Source organism: Sorex fumeus, unplaced genomic scaffold (assembly GCF_029834395.1).
Source record: "Sorex fumeus unplaced genomic scaffold, SorFum_2.1 ptg000187l, whole genome shotgun sequence".
Lineage (NCBI taxonomy): Eukaryota > Metazoa > Chordata > Mammalia > Eulipotyphla > Soricidae > Sorex > Sorex fumeus.
In genome coordinates this window covers 1,322,518-1,349,701 of record NW_026606244.1, presented here as the reverse complement: position 1 = coordinate 1,349,701, position 27,184 = coordinate 1,322,518, and the positions used below count along the sequence as shown (strand labels likewise).

At 50.4% G+C, this 27,184-nt stretch overlaps 1 protein-coding gene across 4 annotated transcripts in view; it reads left to right on the top strand.

Annotated features, from left to right (window-relative positions):
* The first annotated feature begins 9,294 nt into the window (after positions 1-9,294).
* EBF1 (EBF transcription factor 1) overlaps positions 9,295-27,184 on the top strand; it is a 400,167-nt gene continuing 382,277 nt past the window's right edge. For all 4 annotated transcript variants that reach the window (XM_056107979.1, XM_056107978.1, XM_056107977.1 and 1 more), the window contains exons 1-5: positions 9,295-10,304; positions 12,350-12,506; positions 13,067-13,130; positions 13,774-13,829; positions 24,889-24,962. In XM_056107979.1, the coding sequence (XP_055963954.1) occupies positions 10,171-10,304; positions 12,350-12,506; positions 13,067-13,130; positions 13,774-13,829; positions 24,889-24,962 (485 nt within the window). In that variant the 5' untranslated portion in view covers positions 9,295-10,170. The remainder of the gene's footprint in view (positions 10,305-12,349; positions 12,507-13,066; positions 13,131-13,773; positions 13,830-24,888; positions 24,963-27,184) is intronic.

The window sequence follows — 27,184 nt, the reverse complement described above, 5'->3', positions numbered from 1 at the left end:
CAGGTATAGAAAGGAGAGGCTGGGCTCTGCTGCCACACAGAGCCCCGAGGACTGGCAGACACAGAAGATGATGTATAGGCTGGAGTGATAGCACAGCGGGTAGGGCATTTGCCTTGCACGTGGCCGACCCGGGTTCGATTCCCAGCATCCCATATGGACCCCTGAGCACCACCAGGAGTAATTCCTGAGTGCATGAGCCAGGAGTAACCTCTGTGCATCACCGGGTGTGACCCCAAAAAGCAAAAAAAAGTGGGGGGATCTCCATGCTGGATTATCTTGGCAGAGATTCAGGCCAGGGGGTTGCACTCCTTCAGAGCCTGAGAGATGGGGACTGGGAAGCAGACAAGTGTGTCACTCATGTTGCAAGACCCCCCCCCCCCCTTTTTTAGATTTTTATTAGTGAAACACCATGAGGTACAGTTGTAGATTTACAAATTTTTGTGCTTGGGTTTCAGTTATACAATGATCGAATACCCATCCCTCCACCAGTGCCCATTTTCCACCACCACGGATCCCAGTATCCCTCCCCGCTGTCCCCCCCCATCCCACCCTGCCTCTGTGGCAGGGCATTCCCTTTTGTTCTCTCTCTCCTTTTGGGTGCTGTGGTTTGCAAAAGAGGCATTGAGTGGCCATCATGTTCGGGCAAGACCCCCTTTCTTGCATGGAAGACCCCGTGCTTGTGTACAGAAGCAAGTACAGGTCGTACCCAAATGCCCTTTCTGGACTCCTGCAAGAAAAGAAACCAGGATTGTGCTGTCCTCACCAGAAGTTTTAAAAAGAAAAAGTAGAATCAACTACACAGACTGTCCAAAAGTCCGTGTGTCCCACCATTAGTCTGAACGCTCCCCAATTAGGGGGGACGCAGCCCTGAGGTGCACAAGCAAATCCTGGCAGCACATCGATTTGTTCCAGGCACAAACGTCCGAATCACAGAAGGTGAACCGTGCCTCAGGGACTGGCTGGCACTGGGGGTTAGTCACCGGGACAGCTCAAACACAACCGTGTAGGGAGGCACACTTCTTCCTTTCACAGATTTATTTTTGGCTTTGTGTCTCTGAGAAATCACTTCATGGCATGATTCTCCTGGTCAACGATCTTCTGAAATGTTTTCATAGAAAAGTTGTTGCCCAGTCAGACAGAAAAGTTTGTTTCCACTTGCATCGCTCCGAGGGTGGACTAAGGTGCACTGGCCCCTTAAAGCTTGGCCTCCGGTGGGGAGTGTTTGAAGGTCTGGATTAAGGTGTTTTTTGGGGGGGTCACAACACCCGACAATGCACAGGGGTTACTCCTGGCTCTGTACTCAGGAATTACTCCTGGCGGTGCTCAGGGGACCTTATGGGATGCTGGGAATTGAACACGGGTTGGCTGTGTGCAAGGAAAACGTCCTACCCGCTGTGCTATTGCTCCAGCCCCTGGATTAAGTTTAAACAAACTCATTGGTTCCTTTTTGGGAAGTACCGTTTACTTGCTCTGATGCATTTTTTTTTTTTTTGCTTTTTGGGTTACACCTGACGATGCACAGGGGTTATTCCTGGCTCTGCACTCAGGAATCACTCCTGGCGGTAGCTCAGGAGACCCTATGGGATGCTGAGAGTTGAACCTGGGTTGGCCGCGTGCAAGGCAAATGCCCTACCCACTGTGCTATCACTCCAGTCCCACTGATGCTTATTTTTAAGCATCTAATGGATGAGTAATCGATAGTGTTTCAAGAGGTGATGGGTGTTTGGGTGCAAAGTACACAAACTCTGAATGTTCCCCTAAATAAAAAGGAAAAAAGAAGGTTAGTGTGTGTGTATGTGTGTGTGTGTGTGTGTGTGTTTTCTACTTTCCAGAATTAAAGAACACTTTTAGCATCTTGAAGTCATTCTGGGTAACAATGTATAAAGCCGGAGGAAAGGAGTTTGAGAGTCTGGAGCTTGCTGGCTCAGCGGTCAGTTTTGTCTCCGGTTGCCCCTTCCACCGTCACAGCCAAGCAGGGCAACCCTAGCACCGCAGCTGCACACGTGAAACCTGTCAGGTGCTGTCTGTGTCTGGGAAGGAAGTAAATGATGAGATAGTGAGATCAGGTTGTTCGAGGAGGGGCGCCTGGCGAATTCTGCATGGCGAAGAAGGGGTGTTTCAGCTCTGTGTCCTGTGTACTCCATTGTTTGTAAAGCGATGGCTAGGGATTCCCTGAACATCAGGTGTCTCTGGTGTCCCTGCGGCGCATCCGAGTAGGACACAGTGCCCAGTGAGAGGGCAGACTCCTGGTGCTTCCCCATCAAGGTGGCTGCTTAGGTGATCTCGCTGCGGGTGGGGTGCCGAGGGGGTCTGTAAGATGCCCTGGAGGGGAGGCGATGGGGCAGCAGACAGCAGCTTCTCTGCTTTGGCAGCTGGGGGGTAAATCACAGGCGTAGTTTTGCAGAGGACACGGAAGGAGAGGATGAGAACACTTGGCACAGACCGTGGCATCGGCTCTAAACTGAGACTTGAACAGTAAACTAAGAAGTAGCCAGACAAGGCAGATCTAAGTTTTGAGCACCTGGGCAGGTGTGAAAATACACACACACACACACACACACACACGGTAGTACTTAGTACAGAGGTGAGGAGGTACTCTTACACTGAGCTCAGTGTGGAGCCTCATTGTCAGGCCACTTAATGGAGGGGAGTCCCTGCAGTTTGGGGGCACACGCTCAGGGGAGTAGCGGGCTCTACCATTTAGCTTTTTTTTAATTTTTTTTTTATTTTATAAGGTGGTTCACAATATTTGATTACAGATAGCACAGCGGTAGGGCGTTCGCCTTACAAGCGGCCAACATGGCCAACACGAGTTCGATTCCTCCGCCCCTCTCGGAGAGCCCGGCAAGCTACCAAGAGTATCTCGCCCGCACGGCAGAGCCTGGCAAGCTACCTGTGATGTATTCGATACGCCAAACACAGTAACAACAAAATCTCCAATGGAGACGTTACTGGGCCCGCTCGAGCAAATCGACGAACAACGGGAGGGCCTTTACCTTTTACCTTACCTTTACCTATGATTCAAACACCAATCCCACCATCATTATTACACCTTCCCACCACCAAATTTGGGATGTTTCCATCCCCAATCCAAGCAAAACAAATAATATTTTTGTATTGTCTGTTATGAAAACTGTTGAAAATGCTCCAAAGAAAGTATCCATAGAGGAAACAGTGTGAAGATTGTTCTATTTTGTCAGGGGCCATTTTAAAGGTTGAATGATGTGAGCTTGTGTGTGTGTGTGTGTGTGTGTGTGTGTGTATCTATATATCTATATTTATCTCTCTCTATATATATATATTATCATTTAGCTTCTTTGTCTTTCCACAAAAGGGCCTCTCCTTCCTCGCCCCAGCACCCCCAGGAGTGATTCCTGAGTGCAGAGCCAGGAGTAATTCCGTTGCATCACTGGGTGTGACCCAAAAAGAAAACAAAAAAAAGGGAGGGGTGGATTTTCTCAGGTATCCCCCATGAAACCAACGTTTCATTGTTGTCGCTGCTGTACGCGGAATTCGTGGTTGTGGGGGAGCTCCCGTTATCAGACCCTGAACACGGTTTCCTGCCCAGTGGTGGATGGACACGCCCCCCAGGACACTAGGGTTAAAGGGTGAGTGTGTGTGTGGGAATCTCTGGAAGGGACCTTCCAGCTGAGGGGTATTGGGGAGCATGTGGGCAGGTGGTGATGCGCATTTTGGGGAGCCAGGGGCGAGGGTCCAAGAGTCCTGTCGGAGGGAGGGAGGGAGACAGGGGCGCGGGAGCTCAGGAGAACCCGTGTGGGGGCACCTGGAGGCCTGGGGTGCAAAGGGGCCGCACGGTGGCGCTGTGGCTCCACGCAAAGCCGAGTCCCGCGCCCGCGCGCCCTGGCGGTCTCCAAAGGGCGCGGTGGGGCCGTCGGAGGTGGGCGGGGGGGGGGGGGGCGCTTGGTGCCACCCCCTAGAGTCTCCCCCGACTACGGCGGCGATCAGGAACACGAACGCATAAGTCAAGAGCCTGGGAGGTGCGGGGGGCGCGCTTTGCAGAGCAACTGTCGTCGAGGAACCCTGCGGGGCGTGCGCTGTCCAGCGGACTGGGGGGGTGCGGGCAGCCCCGGCCGCCAGAGGAGCCCACCTGGATGTCCCCCCCAAAACCCCGCTATCCCGAACCGAGCCGGACGCCCGCTCCTGGGGGCTTGCTCCCTGCTCCCGCGGGCCCTGGGCGTGCGCCGGGCGGCACTCCAGCCGCACTCCGCTGTCCTGTCCACTGGAGCTCGGGGCTCGGCCAGTTCCCACGCGCGCTCACAGACGGACTTGCTCGCGCCCGCACTCCCAAGCAACGGAACGTTTTACCGTTGCCAGCACTCGCGAACTCGCTGGCAACAGTGGCCTCCACGTGCCCCCCGAGGACACGCCGTCCACTCGCGCAGGGCGCACGCGCGCGCGCGCACACACACGCGCTTCTTGTCCATCACAGGCCCGCGGATATGTCACGCGGCTCTGGGCGCGCAAACGTCGATGTATGTTGAGGAAGCTCCCCAGCCCCATGAGATGTGGCCATCCAAGATCTCTCAGGGATTCTTCTCTGGATAAATCCAAGAATTATGTAATAATTCCAAGAATTATACAGAGAATCGCCCTCGGGGATAAGCCCCGCCCCCAACCCCCCAGTGCCTTGCATTTCACCCCCATCTCTGTCTCCTCTGCTAACCTCCTCCCTTCCACTCTTCCCTGCTCCCTGCTCCTCCCAGTCAGCCTTCTTAGGTGCTAGAGGGTTTCCCAAGGCTCAGGGAGTGGGCATCTCCTGACCCACCTCTGCCCTCCCCCACTCAGGGGACCCCTCTGGGGCAGCCTCAGGCTGTGTTTTCCCGCTCACAGTGGCTGGGGTTTTCTTCTGTCTTTAGTGATGACAGGTCAAGGGCCCTTCCCCCACCAAACAGGGGTTGAGGTGTGTGCCCTCACCTGGGTATCGCTGGTGTTCCCGGTCAGCCCTTGGGACTCAGTGTGCCGGAAACACCCAAGGCTTCACCAGACTGGGAGAGGCGGCTGATTGGAAGAGCCGCTTAGCAGATGTGGAGGCTGAGAGACTCCCAGGCTACCAGCCCTTACACCTGCTCACACACCCTTTCCCTTTGCTTCTGGTCAGGAGCAACTGAGCCTCTGTGTGTGTGTGTGTGTGTGTGTGTGTGTGTGTGTGTGTATGTGTGTGATATCCCCTCCCAACACACACACACACCTGCACTCACATCCTTCCCTATGTTTCTGGCCGGGGCAACTGAGTCTGTGTGTGTGTGTGTGTGTGTGTGTGTGTGTGAGAGAGAGAGAGAGAGAGAGAGAGAGAGAGAGAGAGAGAGAGAAAGAGAGAGAGAGAGAGAGAGAGAGGGAGAGAGATCCCCTTCCCAACACACACACATGCACACACACACACACACACACACCTGCACTCACACCCTTCCCTATGCTTCTGACCAGGGACAACTGAGCCTCTGTGTGTGTGTGTGTATGTGTGTGTGTGTGTGTGTGTGTGGTAGGCAGATCATTTCCCACGCAGCCCCTGCCTTCCCCAAGTACGATGGTGGGGGTCGGAAATACCCAGGTACTGTCCCTGGGCAGCCCAGCCCCAAGCTTTGCTCTCAGGGGCCCTGTGTGAGCCTGGGCTGCTGCCATCTACAAGTGGAACTGGGCTCCTTGGGCGCCTTCCCGGGGCCCTTCTACCCCACAAGTCCCTCCAGCATGAAGGAGACCTGAGTCAGGCGCGGGGACCTCAGGCCAGTGGCGGGGGTGGAAATGGGTCCTCGTCCTCTCTGGCTGAGGGGCAATAGAGACCGGCATATTCTCAGCGACATGTCCCAGGCCTGGCCTCATGGGGGCGGAAGAGCAGAAAGGATTTTTCTCTTTCCCAGAGCCTTCCCTGTCCAGTGTGTGTGTGTGTGTGTGTGTGTGTGTGTGTGTGTGTGTGTGTGTGCATTTATATGGTTCCTACTTTTTTTTTTTTGGAAGGGGGTGGAGGTGTGTTTTAAGCTGCACACCCCGCCCCTAGGGAAGTTACTGGAAAGGAAAATGAACATCCTAAGGGGGATAGCCGGGGTGAGCCTTCGAAATTGGGAGAAGTTGGAGCTCTCGGTTTTGTCATTCCAGCTGCAGCGGGGAAAGGTGTGACAGTGGGGGACCCCTAGCCCTAACCGAACCTCAGGGGGAAACTCTGAGAGGCTCAGCCAGAGACCTAGCACTCTAGACTCTGGAGGAGAGTGCTCCTTCCCCTCTGAGTGCTCCCCCCACCAGGGAAGCAGTTCTAACACACAGCTACAGCCCTGCCCTGTCTTCCTCCTTCCTTCCTCCCTTCCTTCCTCCCTTCCTCCCTCTCTCCTTTTTTCCATTTTTTTTTTCTTTCTCTTCCTATCATCATCTATCCCAAGTCAGGAGTTTTCAAAACATTTGTAACAGGGTTTGCCTCGAACCAGAGGTCCCAGTCCCACCAAGCGCTTCGGTGCCTGCATTTCTGACCCCTTTCTGATCCCTCTGCCCCCTCCCTCACCCCCCAACACACACAGCTGCACCCTGAAGTCACATCAGATTTAACTACACCCTCAGGCAACTACCTAGGCAGGGAGATGCAACAATGTAGTGCAAAGGATAAAGCCAGTCACCATCACAAAGTTTCTAGTTGCCTTGGCAGGCCTGCTAAGTGCATGGAACTGAAGACTGGAAAGTAAGGACGTTCCCCCAAGTTTAACTGCAATTGTTGTTTCAGTCCCCAGCAGCCGAGAGCCTCCAAAGGCTCTCACTCTGTGGCCCTGAGAGATGCAGCTCTCTCTTTCCTCCTTGCTTCCTTCCTATTGAAGCCTTCATTCCTGGGTGAGAAAACCCAAAGAGAAGCACAAACCTCCCCCCCAGACCAAAGGCTCCGGCAGGGCTGGGCTCGATTCTGAGGCAGGCTGACACCATCCTAGGAAACCTTTCCGGTGGCCTAGCTGGACGTCAGTCTTCACCAGAGATGCAGGCCCGCTTTTATCTCCCCTCCTATGGCCTGGGAGTGGTGGACGTTGCTTGCTGACTTCCCCCCCGACTGGTCCCCGGGAGCGGACATCTGCTGCAAGCTGCACCCTCTGCATGCCTGGACAGATTCTCTGTTCTTCCACACCCCAGAAATGCGCTTCCTCTCTCAATGGTCCTGGCCCTCAGAGAAGCAATGCTTGAGCTCCCTCCCACCCTTCGCTGGCACCTTGGCCTTCTACCCCTTGGGTACTGACCTTTGCCTCCCCTTCAAGAGACTTCACACCCTCTTGACTGGAGGGCACCGTGGAGGTTGAGTCTTATGCCAGGGCTCTGCAACTTCCTGAGAGGAGAGTGAGCTCTGTGTGGCCCCCAGTTCCTCTCTGACGAAGGGGACTCGGAACAAGTCGGAGAGGGACTGGTTCTGGGCACCCCGTGGGCCTTGTGGTTTGACATGGAGGTCTCGGAAGTGGCCAGCAGGCCCAGCTGCCGCCGTGCAGTGAAATCCTAGCAAGGAAGAGAATGCCCAGCATCCTGCAGTATCCCCCACCCCCCAACACGCTTCCTCCAGTGCATGCTACATGCTGGTAATTCCGGAAGGTGCAGGGGGGATTCTCGTGGATCAGACCAAGCTCTGCAGAGCATCTTAGAGGAGGCCTTGGCGCAAATTATAGTGCCAGGAAGAAAGCAAACAGTGGCCTGGGTCTAACGGGACAAGACCCGGGCTTGCTCTGGACACGGGCAACACTGCCGGGTTGCAGGGCAGTGACCTAAAACCGCAGGCCCCAGACAATCTTGCAGCTGGTTCGGACTCCCGGGCGAAGGGGCCCCTTTCCCCAGGGCGGAACCCATAACTCCTTCCTGTCTGCGTGCAACCAGGACAAGCCCCGGTGAGACGCTCCTCCATCTCTGGCCCCACGCGCTTCTGCATCCGTGGGCCAAGGAAGGCCTGCAGAAAGAAGACCTGGGTTTCTGGCGGAGAATGTCCCCAAAGGAGTCCTTAGCAGTTTTGGCTGCAGTCAGGGAGTTCCTTTGAGGGCAATGAAACAGAAGTTCACCATGTGCTTATTAGAGGTTACAACCTGCTAAAAAATGATGGGGCATATTACCCAGAAACATCTAGCTATTTCCGTTGCCAGCCACAAGCATATATGCTGAAAGGTCTGAGGTAGGAAACAATCCTCTCCCTTCTTCCCTCCGATGCTCACTCCGCTCCCGGGAGGAACTGCATCTCTCTTTCTTTTTTGACCCATGACAGGGACAGAAGTTGGGTAGAGTTTACCCAAGCCTCCCCCCACCCCAACCCCAACCCCACCCCATCTTAACTCGATGAAGGAAAGGTGGGGGTGAGGAACCCACAGCCCAGCGCCAGCTCATCAGAGACCTTATTGTTGCAGTTCCTCGGGAGAGAAAAACGACTTGGGGGGGGGGGGAGGTGGGGGCGCGACTCGGAGCAAATGTTAACATGCACCCTGACACGGCCCCCGTGACAGACCTCATTCATCGCTCCGTTCACGCAGCCCGCGGATTAATTACCCAGAGAGGTAGGTGAGCGAGGAGCGCAGTGCCCACAGCCTGCGGCCTCCAGCTGGAGGCCGGGGGGCCGTGGGGGAAAGGGAGGAGCAGGGCGCGGGTCCCGGGCTCCCTCGGGGACGCAGTGGGGGCCCCACTTCGCATGCAACCTCGCCACCCCGCCACCCCTGGGCCAAGAGGTGGGGCTACCTGGGGCATGCATACTGCTTTTTTTTTTTTAACCCTCCCGGCTTCTCCACATTTTAGCCCCCAGACGTCCCAGATCCGCGGACGGCCTAGCCCGAGAGAGGACAGAGCCGCTGCGCCAGGAGCGCGCGTGCACAGGGGACGCGGTGGCGTTGCTACCTGGACCAGCGGCCCGCGCCCCACCTCCCCGCCCTCCCCCCCCCAGCAGGGTCGGGTCCCGGAGGACAGGAGGAGGGGGAGGGGTCCTTCTGCCACCCTACCCCCGGCCCCCCGACACACACACACACACACACACACACACACACACACTCGGGCCGGGCAAGCGCCCAGCTCAGCCCCGCCGCACCCGGCGCGGCCCGGCGCAGCCTCAGCCTTTGCTCCGCTCGCCACTTTGCGAGCAACTTTGGCCGCATCCCCAGCGCCCACCCGGAGCGGGATGCTAATGAGGGAGCGCGGGGCCCCGCGCCGCCCGCCGGCTGGCTCGGCCGCGGCGATTGGCTGGGGCCCGGCGGAAGGATGACGTTATGCAAATGAGGGGGCGGGCCGGCGCGGCGCGGGCCCCGCCTCCTCCCTTTGGGGTTAGTGTGCCCGTGTTTAGCTCTGGGGAGAGTCAAACTGGATTCCATAGGGAAAGCCTGCAAATCACTTCTATTTTAGCAAGGAGAAAACAGAATCTCCTTCCAGCAGGGTCCACCCCTCTCTCTTTCTCTCCCTTTCCTCTCTCTCTCTTTCTCTCTCTGTCTTTCCCTCCCCCCCTTTCCTCTCTCCCTCTCTCCCCTTCCCCCCACCCCACTCTCCCTTTTCTGGTGTCTGTCTCCGGCAACCAGCGTCCTCCTCATCTGTACGCACAGAAAGGAAAAGAAACATCTCTGGTTGGGAGAGAAGGAGGAGAGGGGGAAAAAAAAAAAAGGAGCGAGGAAAAAACTTGCCTGGTTGTGGAAAATGACACTTGAAGTAGCAAAGCCGGCAGCGCGAGTTGAGTCTATTGTTTCTTAAATTGCCATCAAGGCTTTTTTTTTTTTTTGCTTTTTTTTTTTCTTCCTGTTTCTTCAAGTGAAGGGTACCTCTACAAAAGGAAACTCCAGCCCCTCCTGTCCACCGGCCTGTGATCATTACAAAAAAAAAGCAAAAAAAAAAAAAAGCACCCAAACCAAAAATTAGCCAACCAAACAACCCCCAACAGCCAAGCATACATCTCTATTTTTTTTTTCAATTTTGGTCTTTTCGTTGGATTTTCCCTTTTTTTGTCTCTCTCTTTTTTTTTCCGGTTGACGCTCAGTTTTGAGCGAAGGTTTACATTTTTAAAAAAAAAATTTTTTTTTTTGCTTCGCAGTCCGCCTTGATCTTCTAGCGCGAGTTCATCGTCTCCAAAAGAAAAAAAGAGAAAAAAAATCCTCTGGCTGGCGTTTTTCTTTCCTTTTTTTTCTTCCCCCCCCCCAATATTTTCAAGGGGGAGGAGATTTTCCGCAAGAAAAGGTTGTTTTCATGTTTGGGATTCAGGAAAGCATCCAACGGAGTGGAAGCAGCATGAAGGAAGAGCCGCTGGGCAGCGGCATGAACGCGGTGCGGACGTGGATGCAGGGCGCCGGGGTGCTGGACGCCAACACGGCGGCGCAGAGGTGGGTACCGCGCGGGGACCGCGCCGGGGACCGCGCCGGGGACCGCGCCGGGGAGCGGCCGGCGGCGGGGCCGAGGGCGGCGGCGGCAGCGGCGGGGCCGGCGCCGGGGCCGGGCCGCTCCTCTCCGCGCCGCTCGCCGCCCGGCTCAGCGCTCGGCGGCCGCGCTGCCGCGGTGGCCGGTGGCCTGGGAGCCGGAGCTGCCGGCGAGGACTCCACGCCTGGCCGGCACTTCCCCGGCCTCGCCTGCGACTGTTTTCATTTTGTTTTAAGCCAGAAGAGGCGTCTCAGCAGCATGATGTTGGCTGTCTCTGGATTTTTATGGGATTGCTCTTGCTTTTCTGGCCGCCCGAGTTATTTTTTTTTCTTCTTTTCTCTTCTTTCCTCTCTGGCTTTCTCTGATGTTTCTCCTTCTTTCTCCTTTTTTTTGCTTTCTTTTCTTTCTTCTCTCCATTCAGAACTTTTCTTCTCCGCACTCCCCTTCCTTCTTTCCCTTGTCTCTTTCTCCCTTCTTTCCCCATCTCCCCTTTCTCTCTTTCCCCTTTCTTTCTCGTTCTTTTCTCTTTTTCCTCTCCCCTTCCCTCTCTTCTTTCTTCCCTTTGTCCTTTTCTTCATTCTTTCCTTTCTCTCTGCCTTTCACTCTTCCTTCTTCTTCCCCGCTGCGCTGCCTCTCCTCAGAATCTCTCCTAGCTGGTATCCCTTCCCTGTCTCTCTCCGTCTCTTTCTCTCTAGCTCGCGTTCAGTGTTTCTCCCCGCACTTGGAGAGCAGCAACCCCTAACTCACAATTCGCTGTCTAAGTGTCCTCTCCGCAGGCCCTCCGAACCCCTCTCCTGCTCCCAGCTCCCTGGATGATGCTATTTGTGTGGTCTGGAGACAGTGCACTTGGTGGCTGACCGGGGAACTTTCTGGGGTGCCTTTCTGGGGACTGCTGGTCCCAAGTGAGAAATGACCTCCCCTCAAACCCACAGACCACCATCTGGGCTTGGGGCGGTGGGGAGACCTGGCTGCCCTGGGCACTGTGGACTCTTTGGAGCGGGCAGATGGGGAAGAAGGAAGATGAGTAATTACATCATCCTCATCTTCCCGGGGCTGGGGGACAAGTGTCCGCAACGGCCGTTCGCATCTCCGCGATCCCAGTCCTGGGGGTGGCTGGTAGTGAGAGTGAGTTGGGTAACTGGTCTGGAAGTGAAAGTATGTGTAGTCTGCGTGTGCGCGGGGCATGTCTGTGTCTGTGGCTGTGTGTGTTTGTATGTGCGTGCGCGCCCTTGTGGGCAGGTCAGCTCCTCCGTGGCTGCCCCGTGTCCCTGGCACCCCGGCTTCCAGACCCCTCACCCGGCAGCGGCAGCCCTGGGCTGTAGAATTTCCGAAATGAGGGAGGCTTTCCAGGGGCACAGTGAAACTTGGTCAGAACAGGTCTTCAAAAACAGCAGCAACAACAAAACACCCCAGTCCTGTGTCCTAAAGGGACTGCTCTGACAGCTGTCCTACCCTCACATCCTTTTCCTCCTCACGCTGTATTCCAAAGGGAGCCCCCAGCCCCAAGAGTCTTCCCGGAGGTCAGGGATCCCAGCTCCTCCTGCCGGGAGGATGGCAGATGCCGAGTGGCCCAGCGTGTTCCGGGGGCCCTTCCGCCTTCCCCCTGAGCAGCCAGGCGCTGATTCCGGGGGTGGGGGTGTCTGCTCCACACCCTCTGGGTTGCAAGGTTCAGGCTTTGTCCTGCTAATGCGGGTTCACCTCGGCCAGCCACTTGACCTCCTTCCCCACACCCAAGCCCCAGGCCCTCGCCGGGTTTGATTTGTGCAAAACCCAAACAAAACTTTCACACCTCTGGGACAAGTTGGGGACGGGACTGTACCCCGGCTGTCCGTGGAGACACCCCAGGTCTTTCAGCAGGGCTGGGTATGGAGGGGGACCGCTGGATGTCTGGAGGACCTGAGAATGTGGATGTCTGCAAATTTACACGGTGTCAAGGGGTGACCAGGGGGCTGCGGAGGGCTGTGCGGGGGTGGGGGGACCCAGCCGTCTAACTCTGCATCTTTGGCTACAGCGGGGTGGGTCTGGCCCGGGCCCACTTTGAGAAGCAGCCGCCTTCCAATCTGCGGAAATCCAACTTCTTCCACTTCGTCCTGGCCCTCTACGACAGACAGGGCCAGCCCGTGGAGATCGAGAGGACAGCCTTTGTGGGGTTCGTGGAGAAGGAAAAAGTAAGTGGGTGCAGCCGCCTCGCTGTCCCTTGTCCTCCTCACCCCCACCTCCGGGCACTCGGTGAGCCCCACGCAGCACTCTGTCCTGGTGCAAAGCATCCCACACATTCGCGCGCGGGTCCCCTCCCCAAGCCACTTCCCGCCCTGGGCGAACCGGGGCTCCTCGCCCACTTTCCTGCTCCCAGAATGTTCCCATAGAGCCCCCAGGGCTAGAGAGTGGCAGGGGAGAGCCGGGAACTGCAGCCCAGGGAGCAGGGAGTTGGGGGAAGCCGGCCTGGCCCGCGCGACCTCGCGCCGTTCCGGCCCGCGCTCCCCAGGCCTGGGACGCGTGATCGCTGCGTGCGCCCCACCGAGTTTTCTGCTGGCGAAGAGGGAGCCGTCAGGGGCAGGGGGGTGGGCCGCAGAGGGATCGCGATGGTCCGCTAGTTCCGCTGCCCCCGACCGACCGCGGGGTCCTGGCTGGGGATGGGAGGGGGAAAAGTTGTCTCCAAGGGGGTCCCCTGGCTCACGCCCACCTCTCTCCCGCGGTTCTCGTGTCTCTGCGCCCCGCTGCCACCCAGGAAGCCAACAGTGAAAAGACCAACAACGGGATCCACTACCGGCTCCAGCTGCTCTACAGCAATGGTGAGTTTCCGTCGGGTGGCGCCGGCCCGGTGCCCCGGGGGGTGCGGGTGCGGGTGCGGGCTGGGACTCCCCGGGCAGACCGGGCGCATGGCCACCTACCGGGACCTGGGCTTGCCCCCCGGCTTCGGCTCCAGCTTCGCCTGGGGAGGTTCCTCCGGGGAGTAGCCCGAGGGCGGCCGGGTGACCCCCATCAAGCCCCGCATACCTGGAGCCAGGTGTGGCCCCGCAGCCTTGGGCATCCCCTCGCCCCCACCCCCAGCCCGCACCCTTCCGAGGGTCTGGCGGGGACTAGGAAGTCCAGTCGCTGGACCCTCGGGCCGGAGCGATCTCAGACTGGAGGGTGCCCGCACCGCGCGCCCGGGAGGTCTGGAGGACCAGAGGCCAGGTGGGGGGCCCGCCCCTGCCCAGGTGTCTGCTGATGGGGGCACCCCGCAGAGAGCTTGACCTCGGCTAGCCGCCCTTCTCTGGGTGCCGGGAGCCTGGGGGCTCCTGGGTCCAGCCTCTCATCCTGCCGCGGAGGCCCCCCACGCATCTCCGCTCCGAGGCTCCGGCACGGCTCTTCTAGGCGGAGCCCCCCCAAGCTGGTGCACCCCCCCGTCGAGTCCCGGCACTGACGCCCCCGTCTCCTCGCTCCCCTCCGCAGGCATCAGGACAGAGCAGGATTTTTACGTGCGCCTTATTGACTCCATGACAAAACAAGTAAGTTTCGCGCTTTTCCGCGCGCGCGGGGGCGGGGGGTGTGACTCTGGGGCAGCGACACCGGGAGCGGGAGGGTTTTGCAGGGTGGTGGTGGGTGTCTGGAAGCAGGTCCCCACCCCCCCAGGCTCCAGCATCAGGGCTGGGACTCGAACTGCACAGCCCCCTGGGCTGATGGAGAGCGCTCCTGGGCGTCCGCGTGGGGACCTGGGCTCGACGGCTGCATCCCAGGGATGCTCGGCCGGGTAGCAGTGAGTCGGGGAGCATCACTGGGGTTTGAACTTCCCCTGACCCTGCCGGGTAGCCCCAGGGGGACCCACTAGGTGCTCAGAGGGAGCTGGTGCCGCGCAGGCTGAAGCCCTGAAACCCAAACCGTCGGGCGTCCCCCCCACCCACCTCACCCCACCCTCCCACCTCCACGGGGAGGCGAGAGCCCGAGTTGCTGAGCTTCCGAGCAAGGCTGAGCGGGAGCGCGTGGACCGGCCGGTGCGCCCCTTAGATTGTTCCCGGTCCAAGGAGGGGCGTTGGCGGTCGCGATGCAGTTAGAAGAGGGAGCGACAATGGTTGGAGGAGATTTTGAAAAAAAAAAAAAAAAAGGCAACAACAAAAACACACAAACCCCTCCAGCTTTTGCCTGCACCGTTGGCTAAAAGCCCGGCAGCATGAGTGAGCGAGTGGTCTTAAAGGTACACAGACGGCGCTTTCCGCTCCCGCCACGCGGGTGTCCAGCAGAATGCAGGAAGGCTTGAGTTATGGTTGAAAAGAGGCAGAAACCGGCTGTGTGTGTGTGTGTGTGTGTGTGTGTGTGTGTGTGAGAGAGAGAGAGAGAGAGAGAGAGAGAGGGGCCTGGCGTTCTCAGGAGCTTGCTTTCTCTGGCTTCCCTCCTCCTGCAGCTTTTATTTTATTTATTTATTTTTATTTTAAGAAAAAGTTTAGTTTTGGAATTATGTAGTGGCGGCTTAGGCAGTTGGAGGGTTTAGTAATGGTGGGGTGGGGGAAGACAGGGCTTTAGTGGGTGGACAAGAGAAATTAGAACAAAGGGAAAGGTTTTCCGTGGTGTTCTAACCACCAGTTCAGGAGAGGCAGAAAATTTACTTGCTTGCTGGTGATTTTCAAATGTCCCCTCTGGGACCAAGGGGCTTGCCTTTCTCAGACAGTGGCTTGAAAGAGTTCAAATTATAATTTTTAGCATATCTAAAAAATGGTTTTTATATAAGATAAACATTGCTTTCAGGTGGCTTGAATATCGAATACACTTTAATAAGCTGTTGGGAGTTTTAAAAATCTGCCACTTAGAATCTGTGTAACAGCAGCTTAATTTTGATTATTACTCTTATATTTCATTGTGAACCAAGTAGGGTATGATCATGAAATTATTTTATTTAATTATAAATAATTTTTGAAATTATTTGTCTAAAATACTTGACTTTCTTAAAGATTTATTTTTGTTGATTTTTTAGAGTTGATCCACATTTGTGCTTTTAGTCTTGACTTTTCTAACTAGTTTTGATTATTACATAGGTTAATTCCCTTTCATTTTGACACATTGCATTTTGTTAATTTTTTCCCCTACCAAGCACAAAAACCCTGATTTCAGTAACTTTATTTTCTTGGATAATAGCAAAACAAAAAATGCCTTAAGTGAAATTTTGTTTTAAAAAATTGTCTTTGATACCCTAGATTTCCTTTTGCTGCCATTCTCATCAGAGGATAAAAAATGATGGGAGGGGTTGACATATGGACTCTAATATATATTCCATGTGAATTTGTTAGAATTTACTTTTTCAAGTGAATTTAAACATCCCCAGAAGGCTGTAGATAGAGGCTGTCTACTTATGCCACATGGGCCACTTAAATATTAGACGATGGACAGCATTATGAAATGAACAGCTCTAAGGACGGCAAAATTAAGAGCTGTTGGAAATGATTAATTTCCCTTAGAACTTTTATTTTAGCCCTTTCAACAAAAAGTGCCACTGAGAACTACTCTTCCCATTAGGCAAGGAGCTGATTTCATATATTCTGTTATGGTGGGAGAAGAATCTTGATTTTGTGTGTTTGTAAAGCAAACACATCAAATACCATTTTAGCAACCAGGTCACAGAGCTTAAAGAAAACTACCGCTTAAGGCATCTCTGGGCTGCTTTGGCCAGATATTCTATCAGTTGTAGGGTCACTGAAAAGAGAAATGGCTTATTTTTAATAATAGCAGGTATGAAAAAGTCATTTGCCATAATCTGACATCTCACTGAAAGTTAAAACTATAGACGCATGTCCTTATATATGTTGCCGGGGAGTGACCTGGTTCAAAGTTCAAGAATGATCTGAGCTTCATGTAAAGATGCCATGAAAACCGGATTTCTTGAGCCATACCTGTTTGCTTTTATAATAATTGTCTGATGCCTGTGTCGCTTTCACTTTGAAAGGCGGTCCCCGCTCACTGCTGTTTATTTGTTGGTTGATGAAGAGTTGAGAAAGTGGATTAGCCTCATGCGTACACAGTTATTAAAATAAAAAAAACTCAATTCTTCAAAAATCAGATCACTCTGAAGCAGTATAACTTTTTCTTAGCTGTGAGATAATTATTTATATTTTAGCCTTAAAGTTTAAAATAGTCTGTTCTCATTTAGGTTGGAATCGTGATAATTAAATATCAAGTCCAATTAAAAATGTCTTAAATTTCTGATTTTCGTTAAGTATACAGTCACCACCCCACCACCCTCCACCCCTCCAACTGAAAGGAAGACTTGGCCAAAAACTGACTGATTAGGTGGTTCTTCCCCCACCCCTGTGAACTACTTTCTCCTAGTCTTGGGATTTTGAGATTTCGCGTGCAGAATGGAATCACTTCAGCTGTGTGAAGAGTGCTAATAACATCATAAATCCAAAAGGCACGCTCAGCCTGCAAGCTGCTCAGGCCTCCTAATGTAACAGCGTTTACATCTGAGCTGTGATGTCATGTGTCTGATTCACACGTTGGGGTTAAAACTTCCAGGGACTCTTTGGGAAGGAAGCCCCCAGACTGACTGGGCACTGTTTTCATAAACTCTTTCTGATCTTCGGTGGAATTCGTGACACTGAGATCAAACAGAAATGTGCTCAATCAACCAAGATGTCTTGGTATGACACAGTATTTCACACCTTTCCCTAGTGTCTCAGGACACTATTTTAGGCAATGACTCTAGCAGGCAAGAGGAAGTGTGGCTAGTAGTGAAGGTTTAGGGGTTCCAAGCAAGCTTCCTTATCCCTCTTGCTTCTTGGAGAAAACAGAAAGGATGCCATGATTTAAAAAATAAATAAAATTGACCCCCAACTAGAAAAGAAGAGACTTGCTTTTGGGAAGGGATGTTGAAAACCAAGTTTAGCTGGACTAAAAATAGGTTGTTTCGTGTCTTGGCTGTTTTTGGTATCCTATTAGTGAGCCGGCAAAAGGGCCTGTCGAATCCCAAGTCTGTTCAGAGTCTGTATCTACTGCAGGAGCTGAAAAAACAAAACCAAGTTGGTGCAGGGGGCAGTCTGAGGTTTCACGTGCCTCGTTGCAGAATTTCAGTGTTTCAGATATGAAAGCATCTTATGATTGATTCAGTGAGTTATTTTAAACTAGTTTTAAATAGTTAAAAAAAAAAGCTTTGAATTTACTTCCCCTACTACCAACTAACTTTAATTTTTTTTTTTTTTTGTAATTCTGAGAATCCCAATTCTGTAATGTTGGCAAAAGAGCAAAATGTCCTACCCCACCAAAGAAAGAAAGCAATTTATGGTGTTTTTTTTTTTTTGAGAGGGGGAAATGGCAGCCACAGAATTCTTTTATATAGGCATTTGAAGGTAGATATGGTGAAGAATCTCCGAAAGGTCCCCAGCATGGTAGTGAGATAGGGCGTGTAGGTCCAGGGTCCAAGAATCAGAAAGGTTCTTGCATTTCTCTCTCAACTATTCTTCTTTGTAAATTTCTTTGGATCTTCCGGGTACTGTGTGATATTGACAAGGCCAGAGCTTTTCCCTGTATTGATCGTGCCATTATACACTACCACAGCCATGTAGATTTGATTAACAACCCTTCAGTTTGTGGCTCTTCATTGGTAGCGAAACACATTTTTTGAGTATAGCTAGGCCAGCGGAGAGAGGTTCTTTCATAGATTTGGGGGGAAACAAACAAACAAAAAACAAGGGCAGGCAACTTTCGGGTCAGGAGCCAGATTTCCATGCACAGCTCTCTCTCTCTCTCTCTCTCTCTCTCTCTCTCTCTCTCTCTCTCTCTCTCTCTCTCTCTCTCTCCTGCGGGTCCCATGTTAAAAGATGCAGGTGATTTAAATTTCCTTGCACATAGAGGAATGAAGAAGTTTGGAATTTTTATGCATGATCAGGACCTGTGTTTGGGAAAATGTAAACTCATCACAGTGGAAAATGTGTTGTTTGGAGTCTGGGGGTGAAAACAAAGCTGATGGTTTTGGAGAGATTGCCGGAGCCAGATGGCCTAGTACTTCCCCAGTCTGGCGGTCCAACTGCTCCCTCCTGGATAATATACAGCCATTTGTTCGGGGATATTTACGCTAGAGCTGTTTCGATGTGAATATTTGAACAGCATTAAAAAAAAAAGAACATATTAGGAGTGATGCATTTATTGAAATGTCTGACTCCACTGGTCGTGGCCCTGCTCTTAAGTCTTTGCTGGAATTGCTTGAGTAGGCAGTCATCTTTGGACGTTAGTGAATTGTTTACCTAGTTGTTGAGTAAGAATGACTTGGTGTGAGTGAGTAATTAAAATCTGTAAGTACTTGGAATCGAGATCATGGAAATCACGGTTGCCCCTCCTTCAAAGTTCTGTGGGGAGAATGAAATGAACGAATACATGGAAAGTGCTCGGAATAGTGACGGACACATATTAAGTGCTTAATAAACGAGCTGACTTTTATTATTACTATTATTATTATTATTGTCCCATTGGGTTACTAAGCCAGTAGTATTGCTAATATAGACATAAATGCAGTTATGATCAGAGTGGAATGCCTTTTATTACTTCGAGAAAGAGAAATATAATATGGGGTTGTTAGAATGATTCAGTTTTTATCTTGGCCTTTGAATAATAGAGTGGGTTTTTATTTCTTTGAGACATAAAAGATGCTTTCTAAAGCTGACTGCTTTGTGTATACATTCTCTTTTTCTTCTGGACCGTGATGTAACGAAACAGCATACTGAATCTGATATTCCTTTGCCACTTGCCTAATTCTCTTCTGAAATGGGTCTGCTTTGTTGCTGCGCTGAAATCACATCTTTGTCATTTGTTCACCGGTAGCCGAGCTGCTAATTGAAGCAAAATCATTTATGAAATGTCCTATTTGTACTATTATCTTTGGCACAGGCTAATTTTTTTTTTTTTTTTTTTTTGCGCGTGAGTGTTGAGGGGTTGGGTCTCACACCCAGTGGTTTTCAGGCCTTACTTCTGGCTCTGTACTCAGTATTCACTCCTGGAGGTGCCTCTGGTATCACATGGGGTCCCGGGGATCAAACCTGGGCAGCCCCAAGCAAGACAAGTGCTTTCCCTGAGTACTCTCTCATCCCTGAGCAGGTTAATTATTAAATAGGGCTTTTTCCCCCCTCTTGGAAATGTCTAGCATCATACAAACTAGTATTTTTTTAAAAATTTTTTGCTCATACTTTTTTTTTTTAAAGTGGAGAGTGGTAGAACTTGGTGATAGTATGTGATGATTAATATTGCACATCTGGGTAGCATAGGTATTGGTACTTTAAAAAATTATTGGTTTCAGTTCTCGGTAATTTACTGTCAAACGCTTGTTTTGTCAGTCTGCATTTAGAGGGCACTCCAGTTTCCACTGGAAGTACTTGATACATTCACAAACTTATTCTTTAAGGTGTCAAATTGGGCTTGGCATTTTTTTCCTTGAATGTGGATAAAAAGAGTAACAAACGTTTTAAAGTTTACTGTTGTGATTTAAATAGAAAAGTAGACAGTTTATTAACTCTCCCTTCTTTCCTTCCTTCCTTCCATCCATCTCTCATTTTATCTTCCATTCTTCTTTTCTCCTGTTCGCCTTCCTTTTCTTCAAATAATGATAATTACTATTTGGCTGCAAACTAAAATGTTTTTAAAGAAGAAAATGTCCTAACAAAAACATTTTGTTCCTAAAATTCTTTCATATTTTTGATGAATCAAAGTCAGAGACATTCTCCTCGCCTTGCCCTCTTTATTCTGGCCTGGAACATAAAGAGTTAAAACTATTAGAAAAGTAAACAAAGAACAGCCATGCTGGTTTCCCCTGACGTTCTATTGAAGTGTGATCCTGGTGTGTGTTCACCAGGACTTGACTATTTCTTTTCTTTCTTTCTTTTTTTTCTTTTTTTTTTTTTTTAGTGACTGTGTGGTCTTTACTCATAATAAGTTTCAGTGAACTTTCAAGGCCCATAATATTTTCTTGAAACATCCCTGAAAGCAGGATGAGCCTACCCTTTCTAGAATATGCTTTCTGCAATAGTGGCCACTGAGGTCAGTTTTCTGAGTTGGTTGATTCCTTTCTAAAGTTGTTACAGGTTCATTTCCAAGCAGGTATTTGAAAGGAAAGGTATTTTATCCTTTAACAGTTACAGATCCCACACTGTCATAGAAGGATTTGAGAGTTTAACCTTTCCCATTTTTCCTTTTTTTCTTTTTCTTTTTTTTGTTAATTAAAAAAAAGTCTTGAAAAACCCCTGAATCTGAAAGTTAACAAACAGAGCATTAAAATAATTGTGATACTTTATTTCTGTTTATTAGAGAAGGCAATTAAGAGCAGGGAGGCTACTCTATCAGAGAAATAAATCTGCTCCAAATATGTCAAGTTTTGACAACTCGTTTATCAATTCCATCAGCTTTTTAAAGTTGGGATGAAGTTAGCGCTGTTTATTCTTTTTCTTCTCTTCCTGTACGCGCATTGCTGCCACCTTAAGGGATTTATTTGCCACTGGCAGGATTAATGTAAACATCGTTTTCTCCTTGATTTTCTATTTTTTTGTTTCTTCGGTTACAACCTCAACCTACTTTGCCCACCATCAGTTCGGGGATTTAAATAGTTTATTTTATCAGCTTTCTCTCCCCCTCCTGGCCGCCCCAGGGCCGGGCCTCCTCTCCTTATTCCCGATAAACACATTGATTTATTTAAAACGCGGCTGTCTTTGTCACCCTTCCAGGGGACTACCTCCACACAGTGAGCAGACGCATGATTTACTGGGCAGCAGGCAAATAAGCCCTCTTCTTGGTATTCCATTGTCTGGGCCCTAAACCAGCTGTCTATTAAAATGGTTTCACTTAAAATAGTCAACGCTGCTTATATGCCTCGGCCATCTCCCAGCTGATGCGGCCTCAATGAGTTTTATTCATGCTCCACACAGGCCCGCATTGAAGCAGGAAGGAGAGCAGAAACTTCTCCTGAAGTTAGTGGCAGAGGATCCCTGTCCTTGCAGGCTTCCAGTCTGGCTTAGCTGGCAGAGGGCTGAGCACAGAGGGCAGAGGGAGCGGGGAGGGAGGGCCGGAGGCATTCTGAGACGCTCTTATTGCTGGCACTCTGCACGAGAGCCATTCGGAGGAGAGATTTATCGGATTTTCTTAGATGGCTTCTCATCAGAATGTTGATTCCTTGGCCTATGCATGTGATGATGAGAGAGAGAGACAGAGAGATGTTGGGAGGGGGGCAGAGAGTAAGAGTAAGAGAGAGACAGAGTGAGACACATACTGAGAGAGAGAGAGAGAGAGAGAGATTGAGAGAGACCTCTACCGTTTAGGGGCTAGAAGGTGGGTCTGGCATTAACCAAGCGTCCCTGTATAATGTGCTACTCTCCTGCCACCCTGAGCTCCCCCATCCCCCACCAATTTCTCTAGTTCCCGGATTTTACCTCTGCTCCATGGGAGAAGGGAAAGGCTCCCTGCTTTCCTTGCTTTGCTCTCTGGAGTCCCAGAAGCAGCCCTTCTTTTCCTGCATTTCTGCGCCGAGAAACAAACAGTGTTCTGTTGAGACCCCCAGAAGGTCCCCCCTCTCTCCCCCCGGCAGCCTTCAGAATCCCTCGCATCCCTCCCTAAACCGATGCGATCACATCAGACTCCGGCTCTCATTGGTCTGTGCTTGATTTCCAGGAAGATGCTCTGTTTTGACTCTGTCGCCAGAAGCCAGGCGTCAGTTTGGCACCTGGGAAAGGCTGCATTACAGATGGAGGCTCCGGGCCTGCCACAAATGATGTCCAGCCTCCAGAGATAAAAACCCAGGCTTCCCTGGAGTCCGGGGAGAGGCTGCTGTTGGCACAGAGCAGGGAGCCTGTTGGCATTCTGGCTTCTAGCGATCTTTGAATCGGCTATCACTCAGTCGCAGTAAAAATGTTATCAGTCATCATCTAGAAAGAATCACAGGACGGGTTATACATTGATAGAATTGATTACTGCTTTCTTTTCCTCTCCTCTCCCCTCCCCAAATTAAAACAATCCCCAAACTTTATTTATTTATTTTTTACAGGAGGGCAAGGCTCACTAACATTTTTGAATTATTTACCAAGTTATTTGCATTTGTTTAGCTTGACAATAAACTAAAATTGAAACAGGTTATCGAGGCAATAAGAGAGCATATAAAGCATGTGGCAATAATAGGACTTTGCAGAAATGTGTGATTAGAATTTTTCCAGCCCTGCGTATGAAATCTAATTAGGAATTTTTATTAGTTACTCCTTCCTTCCTTCCTTCCTTCCTTCCTTCCTTCCTTCCTCCCTCCCTCCTTCCTTCTTTTCTTCTTTCCTTCTTTCTGTCTTTTTTAAAAATCTTCCTTTCTTTTTTCTCCCTCCCTCCTTCATTTCCTACAAATAATGATGATTAAGTCTACTGCTTGGTTGCAAACATTTTTAAGATATATACATATAACAATAAAATGTCCTAATGAAAACATTTTGTTCCCAAATCTATCAACAGGGTTTCTTTGGGTTTTCAGCAGTAGTTGCAGTAAATAAAGTAGGCAGATATAATTTGGGGGCTTTCAGTGTGGTTTTACTGTACTTTCTGCACTTTCTGGAGTAACTCAACTTCCTGGCTATTGGCGTGGGTCTTTTAAAAACGTGCTGCAGTGGTAACTGGGGCTCGGAGCCGGAGAGGACAGTTAGACCGTCTTGATTCTGACTCCAGAAGGTAGTTCCGAATCACAGGAGGCGAAGGAGGGACTTGACCGCATGTAAACCTGGCCGATGCTGGCGGGTGGACAAGCAGATGCTCCTTAGTACAGTGCTCTCGAGTTTGCCTTGAAGTCGTGAAACTCTTCTGTGTGCTAGATGAAAGCTAGGCCTTCGGTGTGGGGTGTTCTGCCCCCTCCCCCGCAAATCGCCCAACCTTAGTCTCAGCCTGAGGTAACCTCAGACAAAGCCAAGCTGGGGATCTTCTCCAAAAGAGCTCAGTTCTATTCCTCAACAATGCCAGTGTCCCAAAAACCAAAAATCCAGGCGTGCTCTGCATTCTAGGGGAAAGGATACTGTGGGCAAAGATTGTATTGGCTTTTCTTCGACTCGAAAGAACATTATTGGATAATTGGTGAATCTCATTGCGATCTGTAGATCAGATTATTGTATTGTATCTGTTAATTTTCCAGTTCAGTTAATTGGACCGTGGTTATGTGGGAGAATTCCGGCTTTTAAAGAAAGAGGGCTGAAGTATTTGGGGCATGTCTGCAATTCACTAATAAATGGTTTGGGGAAAACATAGAGAGGGAGAAAAGAATGATGCAAACGAGGCAAAATGTAAACATTTGAGGAATCTGGGTAATTCTCTAGAATATCTTGGAGTTATTTGAGTATTGATGCAACTTTCCTATGTCTAAAACGACGTAAAAGTAAAACATTAAAACTGCAGTACTATCATAAGGACAAAAAATGGTTTATGATGGGCCCAGCATGGAAAAATAGATTCTCGGTATGCCAGTGCTTTTTATCATCGTTTAATTTGTTAAACAAAGACTATTAGAGCCAACTGCAAGTTAGTCACAGAAACATTTGTATGTACTAAATCAGGCGAGTGTTTGATTAATTTGAGTAATTTTGACACCAAGAGACTGAGGGTGATCGGATGTGTGAAAGTCGCTTTATTTATAATTTGAGGCGCTGGTATATTAGGATTACGCAATGATACAGTGTTAAATTAGTTAAAATGTATCCCAGTGCACAGCACTGGCTACTTAGACCTGTGAGTGAGTGCTTGTATCAATACATAGATGTTCCAGGCCACCTGGATCCAGGGGAGCCTGCCTGGGGTGGGGTGGTGGTAGTCGGAAGTTTTATGCGCCCACATTCTTAAAAAAGTGGCTTGACCTCGTGCAGTGGTTAAGTGCTCTGGGTCATTTTGCAAGACAGGTGCCATTTTCCTTAGGTTAGAGGGGGTTGGGGGTTCCAAAGCTTCCTGAGGGCTTGCTCTTTGGTGTGTGTGTGTGTGTGTGTGTGTGTGTGTGTGTGTGTGTGTGTGTGTGTGTTCACTCAGTGAAAGGAGTTTGGTCTCTGATTGTTGTTGCATCTTCTTCAAGAAGCTACAGTTGTTGAAGGAGATACTCTGCCTGTCCCCACTTCCAGAGCGCTGGAGACTGGGGCTGGAAGTAGGAAGATGAGGCAGCCAATACCAGTCACGGATAAATCTACTTCAGTCTGGGGATAGAGCTCAGTGCATGCACCCACTCTGTTTTAGACCCTGGCTTCCATCCCCAGCACTTCCCCTCACCACGACCCCCTACCCCCACCCCACCGCCACCCTCATTCCAAACACACACAGAGACACCCAACGTGCATTCTTTGCTGTGTTCTAAACCAATAGTATCAGAATCTATCTGCCGAGCAGTTCGGCTTTCCCGTCCCCATTGGTTAGGTTTCTTTCTATTCTGAGTGCCAGCTGACAGCGGGTGGTAAACCCCCTTCTACTCAGTCTGGGTGGATATGGAACGACGAAACGATCCATGAGGACTTGGGCTGCCCACAACTCCCGGGGCTGCGGCCATGGCAAAGTGGTCCGGGCTCTGCTCCTTAGCGCCAACCTGAGTTCAAACCCTGCCTTTGTTTGCAGGCCATAGTGTATGAAGGCCAAGACAAGAATCCTGAAATGTGCCGAGTCCTGCTCACGCACGAGATCATGTGCAGGTAAGACGTGCCTTGTTGTTTTTTTTTAAACTAATGAGCAAAGAGGTGATGCATTTGTATCTCAGATCTGAGTAAATGCTGATCGTGTGTGTGTGTGTGTGTGTGTGTGTGTGTGTGTGTGTGTAGGGGGAGGGTGTGCACATTTATTTGCTTCTATTAAATAATCCAGAGAAGAACGGTCGGATATATTTGGCTGTAAACTGCCAGGGACCTCTTGGTTCACAATTATTGTTGAGATTTCACCCCAAGTTTCTGTTTTTGAGCCCAGGCAGTGCCCTGGGCTTCTTCCAACTCTGATCGAATTCAACGCTCTGCATTCCTTGCAGTGTTAATACGCGCACGCAACTACATTGCTAGTAAACTGAGTGAGTCTTGGATTAATGTCACTGGAAGCTTCTGTTTGGAGCAGACTAGAAGGTTATAGTTTGCCCTTTTAAAAAAAATTTTATCTGGGCCTCACAAACAGTTCTGAGGGCCCACCGGCCACTGCAAGTGATTCTTGACCAACTGTGGTTTGAACTGCTGTCTCAAAGAGCTAAAGAAAGCCTGACCCCGTGGAGTGCTGGGAATCACCTGAGCCAGCTGGCAGTGCTGGGGGGCCCCGGGTCCACACCACACGGTGATGTTGGGAGCTGGAGGCGGGGAACACCATATGGTGCTGGGGATGGGTTACATGCAAGGTACACAGCTCAACCCTTATGCTAGCTCTCCAGTCCTTCAAGGGTCTTTTGTGACCCACCTGAAAATAGGACAGGCATAATACCACCCGAAATTTCTAGTTCCCTCCCCCACGCCCCCAAGACCCCCCATATTTGATTGCTTTATTTTGTTCCCTTCCTATAACTCTGACAATGTAGCAGTTAGTTGTTCTTGCCCTGCTTGGTCCTGGGAAGGTGAGTGAAGATGTCTCTAAAAGGTCTAAACATTTAGATCTCCCAGGGTCTTCAATATTGCCCAAGAAACGGTTTCGGGCAGATACAACTCCTTTGCAGCCTGGACCTGGGAGGGCAGCCTGTCCCTGGCAGATTAGACTCCTAACCTGACACCGGCCCTTTGCTCCTGCTCCGCTCACTCTGAGTAATTGGATAAAGCCGGAGGACGCCATCTCATCAGAGAGAGACTCTGCTAATTGCTTTGTTGGCCATGCATGCTCTCTCTGGCACCGGGGTGGGGGTTGGGGGGGACTCCCGATGCTTTCCCACAAGCCCATGCAGGCCGTTAGCTGTGCCTTGCCTCGGGAGTCTTCTCCCAGGAAAACTGGCAGTGCAGAAAAAAAAAAAAAAGGCATCTTAAAACTCTACAGGTGGAAATAAAATGCTGAAGGGTTTAGTGCATTCCCTTAGCAAAATCCCAAAGAGGAGTTTCTTCAGCCTCTATAATCTGGGATGCATCTAGAAGCATACTGTTTTTCCTCTTTTTTTGAAAAAAAAATGCATCTCATATATTATTCTAAGATATACAGGAGTTTCACAAGTTTTCACTTCAGTGATTTATAAAACTTGTTAATTATTCCAAAAGCAGGTTGCTTTTCTTTAATTTTTAAGACAGTAGCAGCGCCCCGAATGTCACGGATTTCTAAAGAAAATAGTCTCCCGCAGGAATCAGTGTTAGACTGTGTACAACAGTTCTACAATTAAGACGGAGCTGCATTTTTGTGGAACTAAATGAGTAAAATCATTTTCAAAAGCATGAAAAACCGACCTCATTTGTGGTATCCTTCCCCCCACCACCTCTCTGTTTTAACCGCCCACAATTAGCATGTCATTAGAATGGATTTGCCATGTTCTCATACATGTGATTCTAGTGAAATAGGAGACAGACAAGAAGATGGATCTCGTGCAATGGGCCCACTAATATCGATACATCATAGATTTACATCTCAGACGTATACGTGTTCAGGCTGTGCTGCAAACACTTCCATTCTTGAAATCCTTCAATATATATTATGCTTTTCACACACAAGCAACCCTCTATTAATGCACTTTATATTTTCTTGTTCTTAAAATTCATCGGTCAAAGTATTTTATGATGCTGGTTGGTATGCTTTATGACTGATGCTCTTTCTGTTGTTCGGAAACATAAAAATAGCAAAAAATAAAATGCTCCAGCAAATGCTGATTTTTGTAGTTCATGGCTAAGAGGGAAAAGCCATATTCAAAATGTCTTTTTGCTAATATGACAGATTCTAGTTTCCCCCCACACACACCCACCCTGGCCTATAG